Source organism: Taurulus bubalis (assembly GCF_910589615.1).
Source record: "Taurulus bubalis genome assembly, chromosome: 9".
Taxonomy (NCBI): domain Eukaryota; kingdom Metazoa; phylum Chordata; class Actinopteri; order Perciformes; family Cottidae; genus Taurulus; species Taurulus bubalis.
This window is the reverse complement of record NC_136597.1, coordinates 15552441-15575524: the sequence shown is the minus strand read 5'-3', so window position 1 is coordinate 15575524 and position 23084 is coordinate 15552441. Positions and strand designations below refer to the sequence as shown.

Genomic DNA, 23084 nt, shown 5'->3' with positions numbered 1-23084 from the left:
ACTACACAAAATCCTATCGGGCAGATAGCAACATTTGGATCGACCAAATCAACAATTTGGTACATTCCTAAAAATAAGGAATGCTCACCAACACCAAAAGGCCCTGAAGACCACAGAAGACATGTAAAGTAGACGTAGCAGAATTATTTCCTTGGTGAAGAAAACCCTTCATAACATTAATACTGAGCTCAAGAATACTCTGGAGAAGGAAGGCGTGTCTTTGTCATAGTCTACAATCAAGAGAAGCCTTCATGAATCTGAATACAGAAGTTTACAACAAGGTGCAAACCACTGGGAACACTGAAGAACAGGAAGGCCAGATCAGACTTTGCCAGAAAACATTTGAAGAAGCCTGACCCGTTTGAGACAAAAGTTCTTTGGAAGATGAAACTAAGATTAATTTATACCAGAAGGATGGGAAGAGAAAAGTGAAGAGAAAGAAAGGAACGGTTCCTGATCAAACCACATCACCTGGTTAACATGGTGGAGGTGGTGCTGTGGACTGGGCTTGCTTCCCAATGGAACTGGTTCACTGCTGTTCATTGATGATGTCCCAGCTGATAGAAGTAGCATGATGAGATTTGGGGTGTTTAGGACTTTACTATCTGCTCAGATTCAGCCAAATGCTGCAAAACTGATTGGATGACGCTTCTCAGTCCAAATGGATAATGACCCAAAACCTGCTGTGAAAACAACCGAAGAGCTTCTCAGGGCAAAGCAATGGAATATTCTTCTATTATATTCACTATTATGTTAGTTTCTCCAATTACTTCTGAACCTCTGAAAATATAGGGGATTGCATAAAAATGGTTGTAATTCCTGAACGGTTAATGCAAAGTGGTGTTATTTCCATTGAAATATAGCTGAAAGTCTCCACATTTTGACTGGCGTCATTTAAAAGCCATTGCAGTCGAGGAAATAGGCAAAATGGTGTCACAGTCCAAATACTTATGGCCCTGGCATATATCCAGCAGTAGTATATTAGTAGTAACTAGATTTTTCCGACAAACATGAAGCCAGTGTTTAGATCTGAGAACTGGACTACTCTTGGTCTTAGTGATCTGGATCAGCTGCAACTGTCTGATCGACCTGTGAAAACCACATGATGGTAGATGCATCCAAATATATTGTTCACCATTTCTAGGCAAAAAATAAAAGCCCAAAACAGTGTATTGTTAAGCAAATTTGATTTTATTTCAGCTGCTGCTTACCTAATGGAAACTCTGTGATTACTTAATAAATCATCATTTTGGGAGCATTTATTATTTTTCATGAGATTGTTTTGGCCTTTTTGCTTATGCACCTGATATCATGCTGGGACAGTCAGACACCTTTTACAGAGCTTTGAATGTAACATGTTGGCGATGAAATAAGAGATGACATTTCTTTTTAGCCAACAACCACATTCCCAAAATATTTCAAAGGTCAGCCTCAATGTTTCAACAAAGAACCTGTCACACCTGCACTCAGCCAATTAGAGGCTGACCTGAGTCACAGCTGCAGAGGCTCAGCGGGGGTTCGGTTTATTGTGTTTGCTGCTGTCACACAGTGCACGTTTTATCTGCTGTGAATTTGAAGATTGGTCCGAGAAACTTATACTTATATAAAAATAAAAAAGCTAAAGCCCTAAACAACTGAGCCAAAACTAAACTTTTTGTTTTAGTGCCAAACATACGTCAAGGCCCTTTTTTTCTTATCATCTCCTATTATTGCTTATTATCAAATACCACAAAACACAGTCTGCTGGACTGGAATGAATCACATAGTTTCATTCAATCAAATATCTTAGTGGGATAAACTAAACAATTGATACCATGTAAACAATAAATAATAAATCACGGCTTTATTCTTTTATTATTTGTTAATGTTTGGCTTCACAACATGTCATAGTTACCATTTCTAAGTTCTTGTGAGTCCAAATGTGACACACTTTCAAAAAGAAGACTGCAGTGTGATCCTGTGGTTGTAACGTCTAATAATAGCACAATGGCACTCAAAAGACAAAAAGCTGCTGTATGACAACCGCTACAGTATCAGCAGCATCTGCCTCAGTGAGCATCTCTCTCTGATACACACCTCGCTCCTGACACTCGTCACATCAAAGACACACAAAATGCGACTACGAGACTCCAGGGAAAGTGTCTTGTTGTAAATTCAAAATGCACCAAAAGAAAAAGCAAGCTCTAAATAGAAGCTGCTGCAGGCAGAGTTTTCTCCTTCAATCAAGCAGCGCCAATTAGCCTAATGGGTGCTTTAGTAAGACAAACTGTTGCACAACAAACCCAGCAGAAAAAAACAAGGCAATAAATTGTCTGTGAAGAACTTTGACATGTTTTTTCTCATACTGTTGAGGGATATATTGTTTGTTTCAGTGAATCTAGTGGAGTGAGTTAGTTCAGCCTGCTGACATTTAGATCTCCGTGCCTGGATGCTGACTTTTCAACAAGATAACAAACTGCAGAATGTGAATGCAAATGGAAGATTTTACTTGTCACATCCCTTTAGTGTGCTACAAAAATACAAAATATATGAATCAGCATTAGTATTCGATATTATTAGCAGGGTGAATATGAGTCATGTCATTATGCGCACTGTCAAGGCTCCAGCTGCACTTTTCACTTTATGTAAATTAGCCCTTTATCCGTGTCTATGAATTGTAATTGTGTAGCTAATATATATGAGGAAGCCCGAGCTAACATTTTACATTTGCTTGAACTGATTAATGCTTCATTTGCAATTAAAGCCAAACAAAGCATGTGACAACCATGTGGTTCAGCTAAAAATCTGAGTTTATTTTAGGCAACTATGAAGCCCGACAAGCAAGACTGGAGATGATAATTGGATGAGGATGAGCAGGACGAAGAGAAAGTCCTGAAGGATGATGCTGATGATGGACAAATTACAAATGTAATCTGTAGTTGCTTTAAATATGACATACTCTCAAAACTGCATTATTGTTGTTGCTTTAAGTTATCCATGACGTGAATACTGACACAAAAACTGTCTTAATTTTTTTTTTAACAATTTTAACATGTATTTATACACAATGCTTAAGTTACTAGTTAATTAAGCCACAATTAGTGAATGTACATTGTTGCAGGGAAAGTGAAGTGTAACTCCACCGTTAACATTTATGAGCCCGAGGTGTAGTAAACATTTTAGCAGGAAACTGCAAGAAAATATGCCCAGCTAGGTTTTTCAGGATAAACATAGGCTTTAGAAAATATAGATGAAAAATAAAAATAAATTGTAGACACAGCAGAGCTGGTCATAGTGACGGTAATGCGAAGATAAATGGTCTGATGCATTTATTTTTCCAAGATCAGCATTCCTGCACTTTATACCAAGAGCAGAAATACCCTGAGCGATGCAAATAGGGGCTTCAGAAAAAAAAAATGTAATGAGAGTTGTGTCCAGCATTAGTTTCTTTGTGGGAATATCTCAGTAAAAATAAGGATTACTTTCTCCAAACTGTTAAATGCACCAAAAACCGTCAGTTTGGAAGAAGTATCTTGAATCCTCAACAACAACAGAAACAAAAAATACGAAAGTAAAAGTCCTTCATTAAAAATCCTACCTCAGCACAGAATGATCAAGTATTGTTGCAGCTGCTAGAGGGGGAGCTAGTTTTAACTACTTTAGATTCGGTCAGTGGTTCTCAATATAGGGGTCAGACCCCTCCATCGGGTCACAAGACACATCTCAAGGGTCATTTGTGATTAATTGGATTAGAAAGAAGAAGAAACAAGTTGCGCAGCACACATTTCTATTTACTTCCCTTTAATGTATGCTGTTTTGAGATAATTTGACATTGTTAGGTGAACAGCTCTTTAAATTAAACCATCTGAGAAGTTTGGAGGTGAAACCAGTCTTTGGTGGAACTACTGGAGATAAGGGGTGTCAAGTGCTTTTTTTTTTTTAAAGGGTTTACAAGTAAAAAAAGAGATTGTGATTTACTAGTGTAATCCTCAACAGTGCATACATAGTTTTAAGTAAAACATCAAAGTAACTAATATCTACAACTGTCAGCCAAATGTAGTGGAGTAAAAATAGTGTAAAGTAGAGTAGAAGCACAAAATATATATACAAAAACAAGTGCTAAATCGAATGGGGACATCTTTTAATAGCTCTGTTCACCAGTGGTGGAGGGTAATAATGAAGGCACGTTGAGTGTTGAGCTTCATTACCCTCCACCACTGGTGACCAAAGCTATTAAAAGATGTCCACCATTAGAGCCAGTACTCGTCTGATTGGGGCTCACTCACTGTGTGTTGTGGCCACGTGAGCTTCAACGAAGCTTTGACCTCTACCTCCAAATGTAGGCTATCCCACTCCACTGGATGCGAGCCTACTACTGTTGGTGCAAACCTGCCGGCCCCGCTGCCTCCTAACACTGCGGTGTTTCCACCTCCTCTCAGCGAGCCGACACACACCTGGAGAGGGAAACAGAGCGATGGAGTCGCGGTGCCGCTGCGCCTTTAAGACCGCATGTGGTCTCCGTCTCGCTGCTCCCACGGCAGGCTGCTGTGGAGGTGCACGCTTTCAAAGTTTGACTGGGGAATAGCGGGCAGTACTGGAGACGGCAGCAGCGTCGGCCCGCCGGGAAGCCGACACAAGCAGCCCTTTCTCTGGAGAGGGGGAAAGCACCGCCGCTCGCCTGGGAGTGTCCCACTCCAGCGATAAGAACAATGGGAGAGATGGCTGAGCGGATTTTGGATTTATAAATGGGAACCACAAGAAGGTTAATGTAACAGTGTTTTCTGAACGGGGGGCCCCCCCCCCCCCCCTTCCTCAGCCATGCCGCTGATATTCCGCGCGCTGTTGTTCGGCTTTGTAACGCTGCTGGTTGTGGTTTTGATAATTGATGATATTGCAGAAGTGGAGAAAGAAACTGCGTAAGTAGCACCCCGTAATTTGCATGCATTGTATACGCGTGTGTGTGTGTGTGTGCGCGCGTGTGTCCATTGTTTTCTTGTCCAGCAGGTTTATTTCCTCACAGGAATTAATCTGTGAAGTGGTTGAGGTGGGGAAAAGAATACATGAGTGAAATAAGAGAGGTTATATCGTTATTGAATATAAGTTTAGAGTTGGATTTGGACAATGTGGGGTTTGTTTCTATTTGTAACACTTGGGTGCAGCAGCAGCAGCAGCTGTTCCGACAGCAGCCTGGCCAGGGTCTCCAAGGATTAGGCTATTTGTCTTGCAGCAGCCTGCATGCGGGATGGGAGACATTTGCACTATAAGAGTAGAGTGTGTGTGCGCGTGTGTGCGCGCGCGCGTGCGTGTGTGTGTGTGTGTGTGAGGGAGGAAGAGAAAGACAGACAGAGGTGTGGGGGCAACAGATTGGAAACAAACGAGGCTTTCCTCTTTTTTCTTTTTCATTTTCAGTCCTTGAAACGTTGAGCAGTGCAGCAGACATCTTCCAAGGCGCTCATGCCCCACTTATATTTGACCTGCAAAAAAAAAAAATACATTCTTAATTCAGGACTAAAACAAATCTGTCACATGTAAAAGCAGCCAGACCTCAACAGTGCAACATCCCTCTCTCCCTCTCATCTTTATCACCCCTGCTTGAAAGATGCTGTGCCACCTGAATAGCTTTTTTTATTTCTCTGTGAAGCTTTGGGTTCTCACATCTGCCTTTCAGCAAGAACATTTTGCTTTGAATGCAATTACTCGGCTGTGGCTCACGTTGTAATGAGGTCATATTGGTTTGTTATTCGCGGCGGTTGAAGAACCAGAACCGATTCCCCTGCTGCATAAATGTAGCTTAACACAATTGTAACAATATATTTAAAGCCACCAGGATTGTAAAAACAAACAGCCCACCTGTCTGTCACAGAAGCACCCTTCTGTTTCAGTTTCTGACTCCTTCAAGACAAGCTGGCAGCTTGTCATCATTTTATCACATGTGAAAAAGGTCATGATTGAAAGATAGGCCGATTTCATGTGACTGTAAATGCATATTGGTAGCATGGTGTATTTAACACCCCTTTAAAAAGATTGCATCCTTGCCTTGAGAAAAGAACACCTCCTTTTCAGTATAATGGGCCTCCATTAAGGCCTCATTTCTCCTCATTCCATCAGCAAATGGGCCCACAGTGGATTGCTTAAAAAAAAAAAATGGTGCGTGCTTACCACCTTTATTCTGTCTTGAAAGACGGAAGCACAGTATGCCTGGTGCAGTTTTGTTACAGGATATGATTACAGGAAGGACTTGAAAGGTCAGTCCATTATCAACCAAGCCTTCATGCTGCAATATGTGATTCATAATTCAATCTAAATCATATTTATTTCCCCTCCCCCCACCCCTTGTAGAAATACTGGACATTCAAAGAAGATGAACTTACATCGGCTCATCCCTAAACCACACAGGTCTGAAATCCAATTATTCACACACACACACACACACACACACACACACACACACACACACACACACACACACACACATGCATATAGCGGTAGACCAACAGTGGAGGGCTTACTGGTCTTCACATATAATTTTTATAGTTGGCATTGGGCATTTGATTCCTTTGCAGCCTTGACTGTGAGTCATTCACAGTGAGCGTGTCATTACTTTTTACAGCGAGAAGGCAGCTGCTATAAATACCCATCAATGCGGTGGTATCTACATGATAACAAAAACATCTGCCATAAGAATAACGCTGAATAAAATCAACTTTATTGTATTTAAATGACTTTAAGCCTCATTGCAGCTAAGTCAGCGGTGGAGGAATAATTCAGATTTGATGAAGTAGAATTAGGAATACGTCTATGTCAAATACTCCATTACAATATAAGTCCTTTATAATACGGTACATCAGTGTTAACATGTGTTAAAAGTACTCATTATGCAACATATAATATTATGAATGTTTAAAATATAATCTTTGTATGTACAATCATACTATACAATGTAGTTATTAGCTAAAGCTGAAATAAGTGTATTCAAAGGTACAATAAATGTAGTGGAGTAAAAGTATAAAGCTGCAGAAAAGAATAAGGCTTTATTTACGTGAGAACAAGTACCAACATGTGTTTGTTAGCAAAGCGTACGTTCCATTACTCAGAGTGCTTCCTAATCTTCTGTACAACATATGAACCCCTCTGTTCTTGCACCCTCGATTTAGAAAGGAAAAAAAAAAATTGGGGGAAAAGAGGGATACATTAACACAATATATGAACCACATACCAAGGCTTTTGTTTGTATTTATCATAACTTTAAAGATCAACAATAGTGTGTCAATAACAGGACTCTCTGTTCTCATTTAGAAAGGCTGCAGCACACGTGGATCCGACTGCTTTGACGAGACTGAGCAAAGACGTAAATCATCTCCGTCCGAGCTACAATACCACTGTCAAGCTCTCGTCAAATAATTGGACCTTCAACAAGACGCTCTCCAACCTCATCAGGCATCAGACTCACCACTCTGCAATTCCCCGGACATCGTTTCACACTCCACTCAGCAGAGCCTTTCGTAACTAAGCGTGTGCTTTCTTTTTTCACAGAAAGAACATTCTGAGGTTTCTCGATCCAGAGCGGGACATTTCTATTCTGAAGGGCACGCTGAAACCAGGAGATATCATCCACTATGTGTTTGATCGCCACAGCACCACCAACATCTCAGAAAATCTCTACCGTCTCCTGCCAACTGTATCCCCCATGAAGAATCAACATCACAGGCGTTGCGCCATTGTGGGAAACTCTGGGATTCTGCTCAACAGCAGCTGTGGACCCGACATCGATTCTCACGACTTTGTTATCAGGTATTCATTTTTTTCTCAGAAATTGCACAAGTGATGGCAGGGTTGGAAGGCTTCCACTTGAAATGAATCATAACAAAGTGGACCATAATTGAAATGGATTGGCACATTAGTTTTAGGTTTATCTCCCTTTACTGAGAGTATAATTCACAATTCCATTTTCTCGGTTTAATTCAGGTTTAGAGTTGGTGCTCACACAGCTGGAAATATAGTAATTGCACTTTTGAAAAAGATGTCAAAGCTTTTTTAATGATTTAAAGTTGGAAATGAGCTGCCAGACTGAGAGCAATTCATTGTCTGATTATACATTAAACTGACATTTTGAAAGGCCTCTGCATCCAGCAGAAACACATTGTGCTTGGTAGAGAAACACCAGCGCTCTCATTTACCAGAGAGTTGTGTTATTTATCACTATTCACTTGTCATTGGAGGAAAATAAATCGGTTTGGGGTTGTATTATAATGGAAGATGCATATATATTCTTGTTGAGATTCTGTGCACAGCAGAACAATCTAGCAAAACATGCACTCACTGCAGAGGTAACTACTGCGAGAAACAGCTTCTAATAAATCAATTACTTTAATGTTGCTGTATAAATAGAGCAGGAATTAGCTGTCTGTGGTAGCACCTCATTGAGCTAATTGATCGGTAGCTGAATAGGCCTCAAAATCCTTTTGTGTCCCTTTTTTATTCTGGAATTGATTCTGTTGTCAGTGAATCTTGTCTTCTCTAAGTGCTGCGATGTTTTGCTGACGAGGAGAGGTCATGATTTCTAGACCACAGCAGCATGATAATAACACCGGGGCATGGCAGTAATGGTTGGCTGAAGGCGGACAACAGGGAGTGAGGCGTTTTGAGAAGCTGAGAAATTGACTCTGGCATCCACATAACTGATACGGAGATAAGGCCTCAGCTAAATATAGTTCTCTGCTCCACGATGGGTTTCTACAAAGTAGGTTGACTGTATTTTTGGATGAGAGATAATTTCAGTGTTATGATGATGTAATGGAATAATTTGGCGTACTTGAGCAATTTATTGGACCTAAATCAGAGTCAGCTGATGGTGCATATTTGTCATGTTTACCTCTTGCATGTAATCTTTGAACTGTTTCCAAATGAAACTGACTAAAATGAATGAAATTTAATGAATTGTGTTGTTGATGTTTTGGAGGTTTTAAATCAGAAATATGTTTAGTTATTAAAAATGAGCACTCCTGGTTTGTTTTCTTTCCACACTGTTGAGAATAGAGTTGCTTCGCCGGGAAGATAATTGCCGTCTTTGTGTTTTCTAGTATTTACTCGGAGGCCGAGGGTCACGGCAATAAACAAAATGCCATGCTGCTTTTCTGCTGAATTTCTGCTCTGTTTCACTCCTGGTAGAGATGTCTGCCTGGCAAATGGTCTGACTAGCTTGAGGATACAAGCAGATGGATGGTAGATTTAAGGGGAGCGTCTTAGTAATGTGTGAGCTACCGGAAGATTAAGATTTTTGAAAAGGTACATATCTGAAGTTAATTAACCATTGCAGAGTAGCAGTCACTGTAATCAGCTCATGAAATGAAAACTGGTCCATCAAATCATTCAGGCTCACTTTAAGGAAATGATGATTGAGGTCTATATTTTTGGCTTCCATTTCAGCTCCCTTGTGAGTCATTTTCACATTTATCAAACCATTCAGTGAGCCCTCACATCCTGCATTAGTTAAATAAAATAATTTTCATATTCTTATACCAAGTGGGTTTGAAGCTGAAGTTGGTTGCTCAGCACGGTTTCACACTTCATTTAGAAACTTTATCTCTGCAGATGTGTGTGGTGGAGACATTCAGATCAAAGGTCAAAGAACCCAGACAATGAAGGAAATCTTTTCACATTGGCTGACCGTGAAATTGAGTGATGTGTGCTTTGCTTGTTCCCAGGTGTAACCTGGCACCGGTGGAGGAGTACTCTCGGGACGTGGGGTGGCGGACCAACTTGGTGACCATGAACCCTTCGGTGGTGCAGCGGGCTTTCCAGGACCTGGTCAGCGAAGAGTGGAGGGATCGCTTCCTGCAGCGACTTCAGAGCCTCAGCGGCAGCGTGCTGTGGATCCCGGCCTTCATGGCCAAGGGCGGGGAGGAGCGCGTGGAGTGGGCCCTTCGTCTCATCCTGCTGCACACGGTGGACGTCCGCACTGCCTTCCCCTCGCTGCGCCTCCTCCACGCCGTCAGGGGGTAAGATGCAGCGCATTGGCTTATTAGCACCAAACACATAGTGAGACCAAGGCTTTTGGGAACGTCGTTAGTTTTGCTGGTATTTGCTCATGACATAAACAAAATGTAGCCCTGAATTTATTTTGAGGGGCACGTGAATGTCTGAACCAAATATCATAACAATCCATGACATTTTACTCTAAACCACAATTGTCAACCTCATGGTTGTGCGGGAGGAAAAGTCAGGGGAGCACGACAGTGAGGTGGGTTCATCCTACGAGGACCGTGACTGTCAGTACAAAATGTTATTGCAATTTATCCAATAGTTGTTTAGATATTTCATTGTGGGCCAAAGTGGTGGACTAATCAACCAACCAACTGACATTTCCTTCCCTAGAGCCATGCCGCGAGCTCAGCTACAAATAATCATTTTGGGCTTTTACTGGGAGTTACATGCTTTGGCTGTTTCTTGGTGATCAAAAGCCGGGTGCAGTGCAGTGCCGTAGTCTTGTCGTCACAGGGACGTTACCACGCAAGTCTACATAAAGTGCTCAGTGGATTGTTTATGGCATTGAGCCTCTCATTTAACTTTCTGCAAGAAAGCAAATAATGGCATTTCTGAAAATGTCAAGCTATTTGCCGCATATCGCTTACTTGTTTGCTCCAAATTGTGTTTTTTACATATTTAGATATTGATACAAAGAAGATATGCATTAAGCTGCGGTATAATAGGTGATTTATTTTAGAACTGGAGTTTTTTTTTTGGCAGAACTGTCAAATACAGCCTCCATTGTCTTCAGGCTGTTATAAAACCCCTCTGTGCACTTTGTGTTGCTGTCCTTGCTTCTCTCTAATCACAATCAGACTTTGCTCGGGATCTTTTCTGCTTTGTTAAAAGCCTAACAACCACTGGTCCGGCACACTATATGCCATTTTGTATGCCCGACTAACACTCTAATTACAAAAGGGTAGAACTGGGCCATTATTTTTGTAGTCTGTTGGTCAGTGTTTTCCAAGAGAAAATAATTTACCTGAAATCCTTTTGGAGATTAATCCAATGCCTTTGTCCTTTTTAAAGTGCTGCTGGATAAATGCTCCCCCTGACCTTGTCATTTTCTCAGTAAGACTGAACTTTAACTCCCCGTCATGTGCCCCGAGGACAGACCATTTCACTGATAATTAAGCCGTCTCCTCTGCTTTTTAAAATGCTACTGGAGTGTTTAGTTGGACTGTAAACCTGCCCTGCAGAGTTTTGGCCCTCCATGTCACACAAACTACTTTAAATAGTACAACCTCTGCCTCTCGACATGACCTTCCACACTAACCGCAGCGTGCACAGCCAGAGGAGGCAGCAGTAGCCTCGAGGCTGGAGAAATGGGCGAGTGACTGGAAAGGAAAATTAAGTTGGGCCAACTGAACGTCTGACCAGCTGTCCCTGGAGCTGCTCTTAAGGGCAGTATCTGGCTTGTCCCTGTCATAGCAGCTCCTAGGTCACCTGAAGTATAAGATTGCAATTGTGCAGAGCAACGCCAGTGTCTGCAGTTCTTTTCTCTCTTTTTTTTTTAAACATGCTGCAAAATATATCCGCTTGAACAAGTAATTAAATAATATTGACTATACAAGAGTTATTTTTCGAAAGAAACATGCAGTAAAGCTTTGCCAATGGGGTAAGATAATTACTTTTTTCACTTCCATTATTGCATGTTTTTCTCCATATCCAAGACAAATAGTTATTATTTGTTTCCTGTGCAGATGGCTGCACTACATTCAAGGTTTTTGAGCCAGGAAATGTGTTGAATAAGACAGTTTTACTGTGTTAAGAATAGAGCTGCAAGAACCATTCTTTTTATTATAAATCTGTACTGATAGAAGAGATATCTGCACACTTAGATCTATGCAGTAAGTGTGCGGATGTCTCTTGTCTCAGTTTGGACATTGATGGTTCCTGCACTTCAATGCCATCTTCTAGTAGCTTATTTTGTCCAATGAACAGTAAAAAGCTAAAAGATATTAATTTTACAATGATGTAAAAGAGACAAAAGGTAGCAAATCCACACATTTCAGAAGCTGGAACCAGAGAGTATTTATTACTCCGATAATTCATTTTCTATAAATGTATCGTCCAGCTTAGTTCAAAATCAAGATTTTTTCAATTACTTAAGAGGGATATTTTTGCAGTGCATCCGCTGAGGAAATAGAAGAAAAGGCAAAAAGCTCACTCATTGATTATCTGTGAGCCAAGTAGTCCTTGAAGGGGCAGCTTGGTGGTCCACAACGGAGAAACATATCCGGCAGGCTCTACATTTTTACTTGAGTGACTTCTTAGGATTCAGCTGCACGCTGTGTGCTCCACACTAGATATCTATATATATCAAAACTCAGAGGGAGGAAGGTTTCACTGAAGGAGAAGTGTTGCCTGCTAATGAATACTGACTTAAGTGAGCTACTGAGAGAGCATATTCTTCCTTTCGCTGTATTTCAAGGCATATATCGCGTTATTGGATGCAGCCAATCACACACTATATGTATGTCTCAACAGGTATTGGCTCACCAACAACGTCCACATAAAGCGTCCGACCACTGGGCTCCTCATGTACACGATGGCCACTCGCTTCTGTGAAGAGATCCATCTTTACGGCTTTTGGCCCTTCCCACTCGACCCGCAGGGCAAACCAGTCAAATACCACTACTACGACGCTCTAAAGTACGAGTACACGTCCAGCTCCAGTCCTCACACCATGCCTTTGGAGTTCAGGACTCTGAGCGCGTTGCACAGACAGGGGGCGCTCCGGCTCCACACCGGGACCTGCGACGCAGAGAGGACACCACAGAAGGAGCTGCCGAGCAAATAGTTTAGAGGATGGAAACCAGTTTGAGCGGACTCCCTACAAACAGTTTTCTTGTCACCGTACTTTTATGAAACTTGAATTAACTTATTTTCAGTAATTGGAATGAACTTTTTCTATTTCAGGCTCTTTTGGTGACTTGTTTCACTGGTGTTTTACCTTTAATTAGATTTCTAATGCAGCCTTTAAAATGTTAAGACCGTTTTGTACAGGTATTCATAGAGATACTGTCATCTGTTCGCCCCTTGTTTTTCCAAAACAGACCATTTTAAAAGGCCATCCGGGTTTACAGAATGGCTATAAGTCATAATATTAAGGAGTCAGAACATATTTTTAGATGCCATTTGTTCATGATTAATAGGGCTCCTTTACAGGTGTGTTGTAATTCACCCAGCATGTCAACATCATGAGGAGCTGCTGAATTATTGGCTCCTGTGAGACACTTTTTAGGCCACAAGATGCACTTAATAATCAGGGAGAACAATGATGAGAAAAAAAATGTTTTGGTCTATACTGTTTGTTCAACATGTTATGCTTTTGTAGCTTCTTATAAAGTGACTAGTGTAAAACAGGTTATTCAAGAGCAAAAAATTCCAAAATTCAAGTCAACCAGAGCTGCCAAGTGATAACGTTGGGGTTACCTTGAGAACCGAATGAAGGCATGGAGGCATGTTGAATTGTATTGAGCTTCTGTGAGCATGAAGGAGGAGTCAGCTGTTCATATAAGAATGTTTGCACAGACTTGGGCGGCGGTAAAGTCACGATGTGAACTTTTCTGAAGAACACCAGCTCTGTTTTTGCACTGCACATGTTGGTAGTGAGGTCTGGCTGTAAGCTGTGTATTGGTAGGAAGAAAAGCTTAGCTTTTTCTAAATGAATGTATTGGTGATATTCTTACAAATGCTGTAAGAAATTAACCTCATAATGTGATTTAAATACAGTCATAGTTAAAGTTAGCAGCCGTTTCAGTGCAATAACACTGAGAGGAGTACGAACTAATAACGTGTATGCCTTTGTTCGTATAAAAAGATGTCTGAGTTATATTTGTAAAGACGGTTTGGTTTAGTATTTCAACCAATATAGGTTGATACAGATATTTGTGGATTTTGATTCAAGTTGCCAGTATTTTGTGCCTGTAATAATAATACTCAATAAATTTGACCATTGGACCATTCACAAGCCCAGAAATAAAACTGGGTTTATCAAAGTTATTCTTAACAGACTTGGAAAGATGGAAAAACAGTGACATAACTGTCTTTAATAAGGTCACTCACTTCTAAAATCTAGATATGAATAAACACAAAAATAATGTTAAATTTAAGGTTTCAAGCTATTTTATATTATATTTATGTTCTTTGAAGTCTCAAAGTTTAGTTGAGTTTCTAGTTTTTTTAGTAGTTCACTTTGGGTATTTCTCGGCAACAAAATGTCTCTTTCAATAACACTTATCAGAACCATTTAAATTATTACAAGAGCTCTGCAGCTCAACAAGAAGCCTTTCATGCGCTTTCAGCATGTGATTTGTTCATGTTTTGACAAGATGCGCCAGTTAATTTGTTTTAAAGTTCAGAATAGACACTAAAGTTGTACTAGACGTGAGCAGTTTGAGGCAATGAAACGTTAATGGTGAAAGCTCCCTGAGCTTGGCAAAAATGTTAAAATTAATTAACACAGAATCAGAAATTTACTTTTACTTAGTTTCTGACGGAAAGCGTATGGGATTGTGCTATACAGTTTATGTATACTCAAATTTCCGCAAAGAAATGTCAGCTTTTGCATGCATATTCTTGTCTTGATACATACAACATGAGTATATTTCATTTTTTTAGTTCTGAAAATATTCAGTATGACTCAAGGACTCTTCAATTGTGCAGTTATGACAAAGTGAATGTACTTTTCTGGGTCAGAAGTCAGAACACACAAAAGATCAGAATGGAAAAAAACAACATTCTCCTTTAAAACGATTTAACACTTCAAAGAAAGTAGTTTTATTTCAGAAGTGTTTTAGAGCAATAGAAACCCAGGAAACAGCTGTGGGTACACATAACATCTCAGTGTCAAAATAATTAAACGGGGGCTTTGTTTTTTGTCAATAAACTTCCAAAACTGTTCTTGGTTTAGATGTGGGATTAGGGAAATTAGCTACAGTTCTCAAATAGCTACCACAATGACTTTAATTCATTTTACAACAGGAACTGTCTACAGCAGATGATTCCGTTCTAAAAAAAAAGCCTAGAATCAGCCTCTGTAGATGAGCAGGGTTTTTCCACAATTTCCCTCACAACTAAAGATCAAATAGAAGACGTCTGTCTCCACGATGGAAGACACACTCCTCTGAGACAGATTTAGCAGAGTCCACTTCTCTGAAAAATCCACTTCTCTGCACACATACAGGCCAAAACTAAAATGAAACTTGAATACACAATACTGAAATGAACAGTGGTCATAAAGTCTGATGGATAACACAGGACATAGGCAGCAGTCTGCTCAAGATCATTATATAAAAAATATGTTGGACAGTTTGATTCACATATTCAAAAACCCGATCACACACTCACACACATCACTTGTAAATCTAACAGATAACAACACATGTATCCAATCTTCTGTGGATGTCGATTACTTTGTTTATAGCACACTGTTTCTTCTCCTGCAAAGAAAGAGTTGTACAAGTTGGGCCATACAATCTTTTCTGTTAGGAGGGATGGTAGTCATTCAGAAACAGCTGTCGACCACAGTGCACTTTATCAAATGGTCAATCAGTTTGGATTAAAACAGAAGGTCACCTACAACACAAGCCCTCCCTTTACTGCAGAAACCTAATCTAGGTGTATTCTGCAACTTTAGTTTACTTTAATTACATTTAGGGTGCACATGGAGACAAGGAAGGTTTGTGAACTATACTCTGTTATTTCTTTTGTGTACTATATACAGACTTTTGGTGGATTATACATTCTGTATTTGAAATAAAGATATAACTATTTGAACATACCAGTTATGCTTTTCGTTGTTTTTTTTAAAGTAATTTTCTATTTATCTAATGGACCAAATGGTTTGAGGACATATTTACGATCAAGTAAAACTTCCATTTTAAACCCACAAGTCAAAACCTTACCAACAACAGTCAAAGCTGGCGTTGCTACTTAAAAACGATAAGAACACTTTTCTTTATTCTTTTTACCAGAACCTGAATGGCAAAGAGAAGCAACTCTTCAGGGAAGAAAACCGTCCATTTCCAGTTAGACATTACAAGAGTCAGTGAGCCATTAATGGGAGACCTTCCATGAATATTTGACTAACTGTGCACATATATCTCAAACAAGAGATACCAGATTTTGGGATAATTTTTAATTTAGTAACTAGAAATGATATGGTGACATACACGTTTTTGATTTAGAAAATAAGACACTGTGCTGTTCATATCTTTCAGTGGTTGCTTGATTAAACAACGTTGTCACATGATTGAACACACTTGATCACAACAGATTACAGCATTCACATTCATAGCAAACGGATGTATTTCATGAACGCCTCACAAATATACCCTGACTATATTATTCAAGCTTTTAATCAAATTTGAACCTCAAAAACGTATTTCAGCTGAGATAGCAGCAAAACAGGAGCGTCTACAGCATACAGTAAAAAAATATATACGCTTACTTCATACATAAGGACAGACCACCTTCAACAGTATATATGCACAGCTAAGTGGTTAGTAGATAGAAATATATTTGGTATGAAATTTTTGTTTAAAAAAAGAATCAATTGCTGTATACCAATAGATTCTTTAAAGTGTGCACATTTTTACATTTGAATGAAGTATTATCTGTGCAATTTGTGTTGCATGTTAACATTTAACTAATGGTCCTATGTTTTCGTATGGGTATATCATAGCTTCAAAGCAGACGCTGCTTCCTTTCTACTATAAACTCCTCAGCCCAACCTACTGCAGCTTTAAATGCAGAAAACTAAATGACAATAACTGTCAGAAAATGTAAAAATAATAAAATAAATGTCATTCTGATTTCACTATGTCAGAAAGAATTGTGCTGGTAATTTGTGCCATGTGATGGAAGCAGCAAACAATTATATCCATGTGGTTCCAGTTCTTTCAACACAGATTAAAGCCATGCACAAGCAGCAAAAGAAATTGCTGATCCGATGAGACTTGAACTGCACAAAAAACTGGAAATCACTTGAGTTCTCCTGGGCAAAACAGGAGTTATCAAATATTGATGTCCATGCTGTGATTCACCTGCAAAACAAAATGAAAACTCAGTTACTCTGGTCTCTGGTGCTACGGCCCATATGTTAAGGAAACGTTCCCATGCAGAGTCCGGTCTGACTTGGCTGTCAAGAATGTCAGGTAAACAGGACGTCATATCTTCCTTTGAGGAAGTGGTTGTGCGTTAAAGAACAATGGAGAAGACGGAAGGGTGAAACCGTATATCAGCATTAGATGATCTACTACAATGTTTCTTTAAAATAGCGTGTTTCCTCAAGAACATCAAGCAGCAAATACACATTTGAAATGCACACTTTGATATTCCTATGCTGACACTGTGGTTTTATACTGCATCACATTACTTCTAATTGTTGTGTGCTTAATATTAAAAGCAAAGAGACACTCCTACATCTGCATTAGTGGCACTACAGTGTAGTGCCACTAATGCAGATGTAGGAGTGACAAAGTTACAGATGTAGGAGTGACAAAGTTAGTGTAGTGACTACACTAACTTTGTCAAACCGGTGCCACCCAGCAACATTTGATAGTCAAAACTGAGTCACAAGGTGCGTTAAATTATGTTATGACTACAATGGCTACGAGTGAGATAAGTCGAGGCATTGAAGAAAAGTAAGATATATAAAACCAGGCAATTTAAAAGTACAACATTACTTCAAAGGGTTTAGTTTTATGGAAAATATACAGTAATCTTTTAAGTTTCATTTGTTTACCCTGAATCAACCCCTTTTACAGAAAATAACAAACCTGTATTTGATGTCAAAGAGGGTCGAGTCATCCTCATCATCGATCTCCTCATTAAGAGGGGCCATCTCCACACGCTCAGCAGGTGTCGTTATAATGTCATATTTCCTTGTTTTTCTGATTCGTCTCCCAGATCTGTGGGGAATAGAACGTTGCCAAACATGAGACGAGTACAATAAATACACTCTCACCATTTAGTCTGACTGACTAAACCACAACATCTGCTGTAAACCTATTTTACAAACCTCGAACTATAATGCTTTCCTCAGTTGTAAAGGGGCTAGAATTCAATTGACATTAATGAATAGATTAATCTGCAATCAGAATTGTCATTAATTGCCACCCGAATATGAAATATGGTTACAGTAAACCTACAATCATTCCTATGTGGTGAATGCAGAGATGGTAAGATCAGACACATCAGGACACACAATAGCCTCCATAAAGCACCACCATGTTGGTAAGTGCCTTCAGGAACATCATTAATAGGCCCAGACCTAATACAACCACGTGATGAATTTACCAGGAATACTATAAAGAGCGACATTTACACGGTGATCATCTGACTGCGAATGCATCATTGTAATGCTGCTTATCATTATAGCGATGCAACCTTTGTAATAGAAGAGATCAACCTGCCTACCTGACCACTTTGATGACTAGGCATGTGATGAGAGCAGCTGTTAACACGCAGATGAAAATAACAATGTTTTTCAGAGTGGGAAGATGAGTCATTAGAGATGAAATCGGGGATCCCACGGTGGCATCTGTGACATTATGTGGCAGCTCTTGGTCTTGGCTGATGATGGATGATGATGTTGCATTTAACTGCGTCGCAGGTGAAGAAAGAGTTTGTGGTTCTCCACCGACCCGCCAAAGAGCCGTGATAAACAAAGTTAATACTAGATTGTATGTCAACATGGTGCTGAAATAAAAAAATAAAAAAGCAAGCAGGATGTTCTTTCAGTAGTTTCTCCGAAATAGATGAAATGCGACAGCAGCTGTCATATTACGGAGAATCGGCTTATCACTGGCAGTTTGGGCTGTTCACACAATAATGCGAAACGCAAATATCCATCTCCCTCCTCGTCCGGGCTTCTCCTAATGGTGGACGGCTACGTCGTCACTTGTATTTGCTTCCAAAACGTGTTTCCCTTGAGGTGAGGTATAGCAATCCTTCCTGATTGCATTAGGGGTAGAGATGGGGATTATCCGCGTCCGGGAGAGCTGGATGACTGCTCCCGGTGCTGGAGACGAGCAGTATGTGAGCTGGTGATGCCTTCATGGCCGCCTCGTTTTTCATACTACATACAGACCTAGCTGTCAAATAGAAACATATGCTATCAGATTCAGTCGACTATTTGTTTTAGTGGCTTGTGTTTGATTACTTTTTGATAACATAACATCATATAGTATACTATATTATAATAATACATTTAGATATCAAGAATAGGCTTGACCGTATACACAGTGAAGGAGGAAGTACTCATCTTTTAGGGTTCTTTCATAAATATAGTAATATTTCTACTACATTAAAGTTAATGTACTTGATTGCATTACCTTCCTAAACAGAGAGACTGCTTGTCTTCGAGGCTATGCCTATATCTAGCCTATATACACATTTAAGAACTGGAATATTTATATATATATATATATATATATATATATATATATATATATATATATATATATATATATATATATATATATATATATACAAAGACAAAAGAGTTGGGAGACAGTGAAATATCCTCAGTGTAGTCCTGGGCAGTCCTTACTCCTGTGTGATTGGTTGGTGGTATGAAATTGAGATGTGTGTAATATAATCTTCCTTCAGTCTAAATGCAAATTCCTCACATACTAACAGGAATACAAGGGGGATATATGTATATAAACTATTACATATGCATATCACTGCATTGTTTCCTTTGCTGTAGAGACACAGCCCTATAGACACACCAGTCAATAGTGTTGTAATAGATGATGTTATTTATAATGACAAGATATTGAAAATAGTACTAGTCTACAAATTCTGAAACTTTTTTTTTGACACAGTGAGCACATCCCATCCTAAAGGCTTGGCTGTCTGTCAATCATTCTAACTTTCTTCTAACACTTCGCTCCACATTTGGAGTTGAATGGCGAGTCACACATTTCCAACAACATATGAAGGCAGCATTTCTCTGTTTCCCCGTGGGCTACAGCAAACACAATTTCCCAAAGGACTTATAGGTCACCACTGCATATCCAAGGGAAAATCTTGACCAGAAAAGACATGGATGAGCAATCATTTGATCAGTGTTGTGATAATCATATAGCAAAATGTATAGGCATAACGCAAACACAAAATACATTTGTGTCCTTGTCTCACTCACATAGACACACAGGGATCCATAACGTATTATCTACCTCCATTTATATTTTCACTGGACTTTTGGGGTTACAATCTACATAGTCCTTTTAAAAAAGTAAACCAACACTTAGATTTACTACTACAAATAATCCCTCTGATGGCTAGTGGATACGATCTTTGCAAGTAATATTATATTATACCGAAAATTCTCACAGTGTGCAAACCTTTAATCTGAAAACAAAGACAGCCTGTGTAGTTTTGTCTGTTTAGATGTCTGATCTTATTTCTGTTCACCTACTAAGAGTGCTGGCTCTCCACTCCTCTCCTGCCTGTGAAAGCTGATCAGAGCCCACTAGATGGCAGCACAAAATAACAACGTGCATTTTCCTTCAATTCACAGGTCGAACAGCACTGACTGGTGTGAGAATGCCTTGAGGAAAGGATCTGGAGCAGGAGAGGAAGTGAGGGACTTCCTTAACACAAACATGCACACAACGCCATGAAGTATGTGCACTATGTTGATGTATGATTTTGCAAAGAGATTAATTTGTTTAAGATAAGATAAGATATTCCTTTATTAGTCCTGCAGTGGGGACATTTACATTGAGGAGATGTTCCCTATTCCTCAGCTAGGGAAGATACAAATCTTAAGCTAAGGGGGTTGTCTCATTCTAAGGGGACGGCCTGAACTTTGGACAGAGAAGCAGCTCTGAATGTGACCTCGGGGATCAGGTTACATCGCTCTTGACTGGCTGACACCAACGGTTTTTTTTTCACTGCATACCTATTTTTGTAAAATGTTCAACGTTCTGGATCTTTGAAAAAGGTAAATAAATGAATGCATAAGCATTATAATTGGAAAGGAAATCACTTAACGAGACACATTTTGTGTACTGAGAATATATCCTGAGATCAGGGAAACTAAACCAGAATATTACATTTCAAACTGTCTAGAAATGATGCACTGCTGTGATGTTCAGGTTTTGTTTTTTTGTTCAATAAAGAAAAAGGGGTAGAAAAAAAAGTTGACTATACTTGAGTCCTTTGAAACTGGACACTTTAGTCCCTCCAAGCCATATAAGTCCCAGACTTGCCTCCTCATTAATACCCGCTGTTTGTTGAAAAACATGGCCACGCCAGTATACGGACCCATTTGTCTCGCTAATTAGAAAGTAAACATGAGAACATAGCTTACCTGTTCTTATGTCAACTGTTAAAGGTTATTTGCTGGGGTAAAATGACGTTTGTATGTGCTTTGACCTGACATGCCACACCCATGAAAGCAACCCTGTATTTTAATAGTGCAGATAAGGCACACCCTTCCGCAACAGTAAAATACACTTTTCTTTTAACAAAACGAATGGCTGCATTTACGCCTTCCCATTCAGACAAAGACATGTTTTGTGTTAAATGCTGCAGGTTGGTGTGAGTCCAAAGTGTGCTTATGTGTCATTGCTATCCAGCTATCCAGATCATTTGAACAGGCATTTATTTATCTTCCCTTTGTTAGCAATCGTTACAAAAGGCCTTCAGTAAACCAAATGTGTGCTCTGAAGAGACGGATATTCACTAAGCTTTGTGCTGCAGCAACAATTATTCCAATTCTCAATCTCTAAAAGCACAATTGGAGATTGCGACATTCAGGGGACTTAAAGGTTAAATACACTTCTTAAATTATTTTGGGAATAAACACTTCCTTGTTCAAACCGATCCAACCAGTCAGTCAATGCAAGACTGTGTTCACTTCACTTGCAGAGAGGCCACTCCTGTTGCTATGCTGGAGATCTTTTTAGAGAAATCTTCCACTGCAGAGAGCATGCGCTGTCGTGGCAAACCTCCCATTGGTCAGCGATGGGGGTGGAGCGCATACCAGACTCCATAGACTGTTCAGGAAAGGCCGCACTGACTGAACAGCCAACGTTTGCTAAATTTGGTTGTCCCAATTAGACTTTGTTCAAACTAGTTTCAATTAAATCAAAGATATACTCAATCTTAATTGACTTTGTCACACGCAAGGCTGCATTCACGTTCAGTTATTATTATCCTTATTCAGAGAAGCCATAAGGAGGCAACTTTACAGTTTTACTTCAGGTTAATTGTTTGTATAGGTTTATAATAAAACTGCAAACATTAAAAACAAAAAATCCCTCTTGTGCATGGCATACCTCACTCAAAAATGGAATGACACATGGGCCCAATAACTCCTTCATTAATGTGAAAGGGTCATAGCCAGGAAGCCTAAATTACTATCAGGAACTAAGCCTGACGTCTGAATGATGGTGTTATAGGCTGCTTAACACGTGTTATTGATAATTCACTGACAGATCTGCATTTACAATACACTATCTTTCTCCTTATTAAACATGGTTAAAGGAAGCCTGTGCTTCTGAAGCAAGACAAAGCTTAGGCCTACTACACAGCTAATATATATACCTTGGTGTTCTGAGGAAATGCATTTATCAGCTGACGAGAGGCTGAGGAAAGTTGGGAAAAAGGAACACTATGAGGAAAATGAGTTTTTCTATTATGCACTTATCTTCACATTTACAGCAATGCCACTAAACAAGTATCTACGTGTATAACTACGTATCACTGCTTTCCAAATACATAGGTGGTTTTCTTTACAAACACTTAACTTCATATCAGTGGGTCACACACACAGTTGTTTACAATACAAGTTGACTTTTACGAACGTCATTTGATACTCCATAACAAACGTACAAAAAACTAATAGTGTCGTTAAAGAATTTTGTTGTGTTTTGGGAAAAACGTTTCAAATGTTTTGTCATATATTTGGGCTGCAAGAAATGAACTCGGCGGGTTTTCAGATGCAGTCGGCTGCTCGAGGTGGCTGGATGGGGCTGGAGAGGAAGTGGAGCTTGGCTTACGTTGAGAGCAAAGTGGGCAGAGCCGCTGAAGGATATCAGCTCAGGCGGAGGGAG

At 39.7% G+C, this 23084-nt stretch overlaps 1 protein-coding gene across 1 annotated transcript; it reads left to right on the top strand.

The window, feature by feature from the left end:
- Positions 1 to 4797: 4797 nt before the first annotated feature.
- On the top strand, positions 4798 to 12808 carry st8sia2 (ST8 alpha-N-acetyl-neuraminide alpha-2,8-sialyltransferase 2; the record flags this gene model as incomplete). The annotated part of the gene is made up of 6 exons (XM_079223710.1): positions 4798 to 4895; positions 6319 to 6375; positions 7276 to 7416; positions 7513 to 7770; positions 9684 to 9977; positions 12496 to 12808. 6 exons carry the CDS (start codon positions 4798 to 4800, stop codon positions 12806 to 12808), a joined length of 1161 nt encoding a protein of 386 aa, XP_079079836.1.
- Positions 12809 to 23084: the final 10276 nt, after the last annotated feature.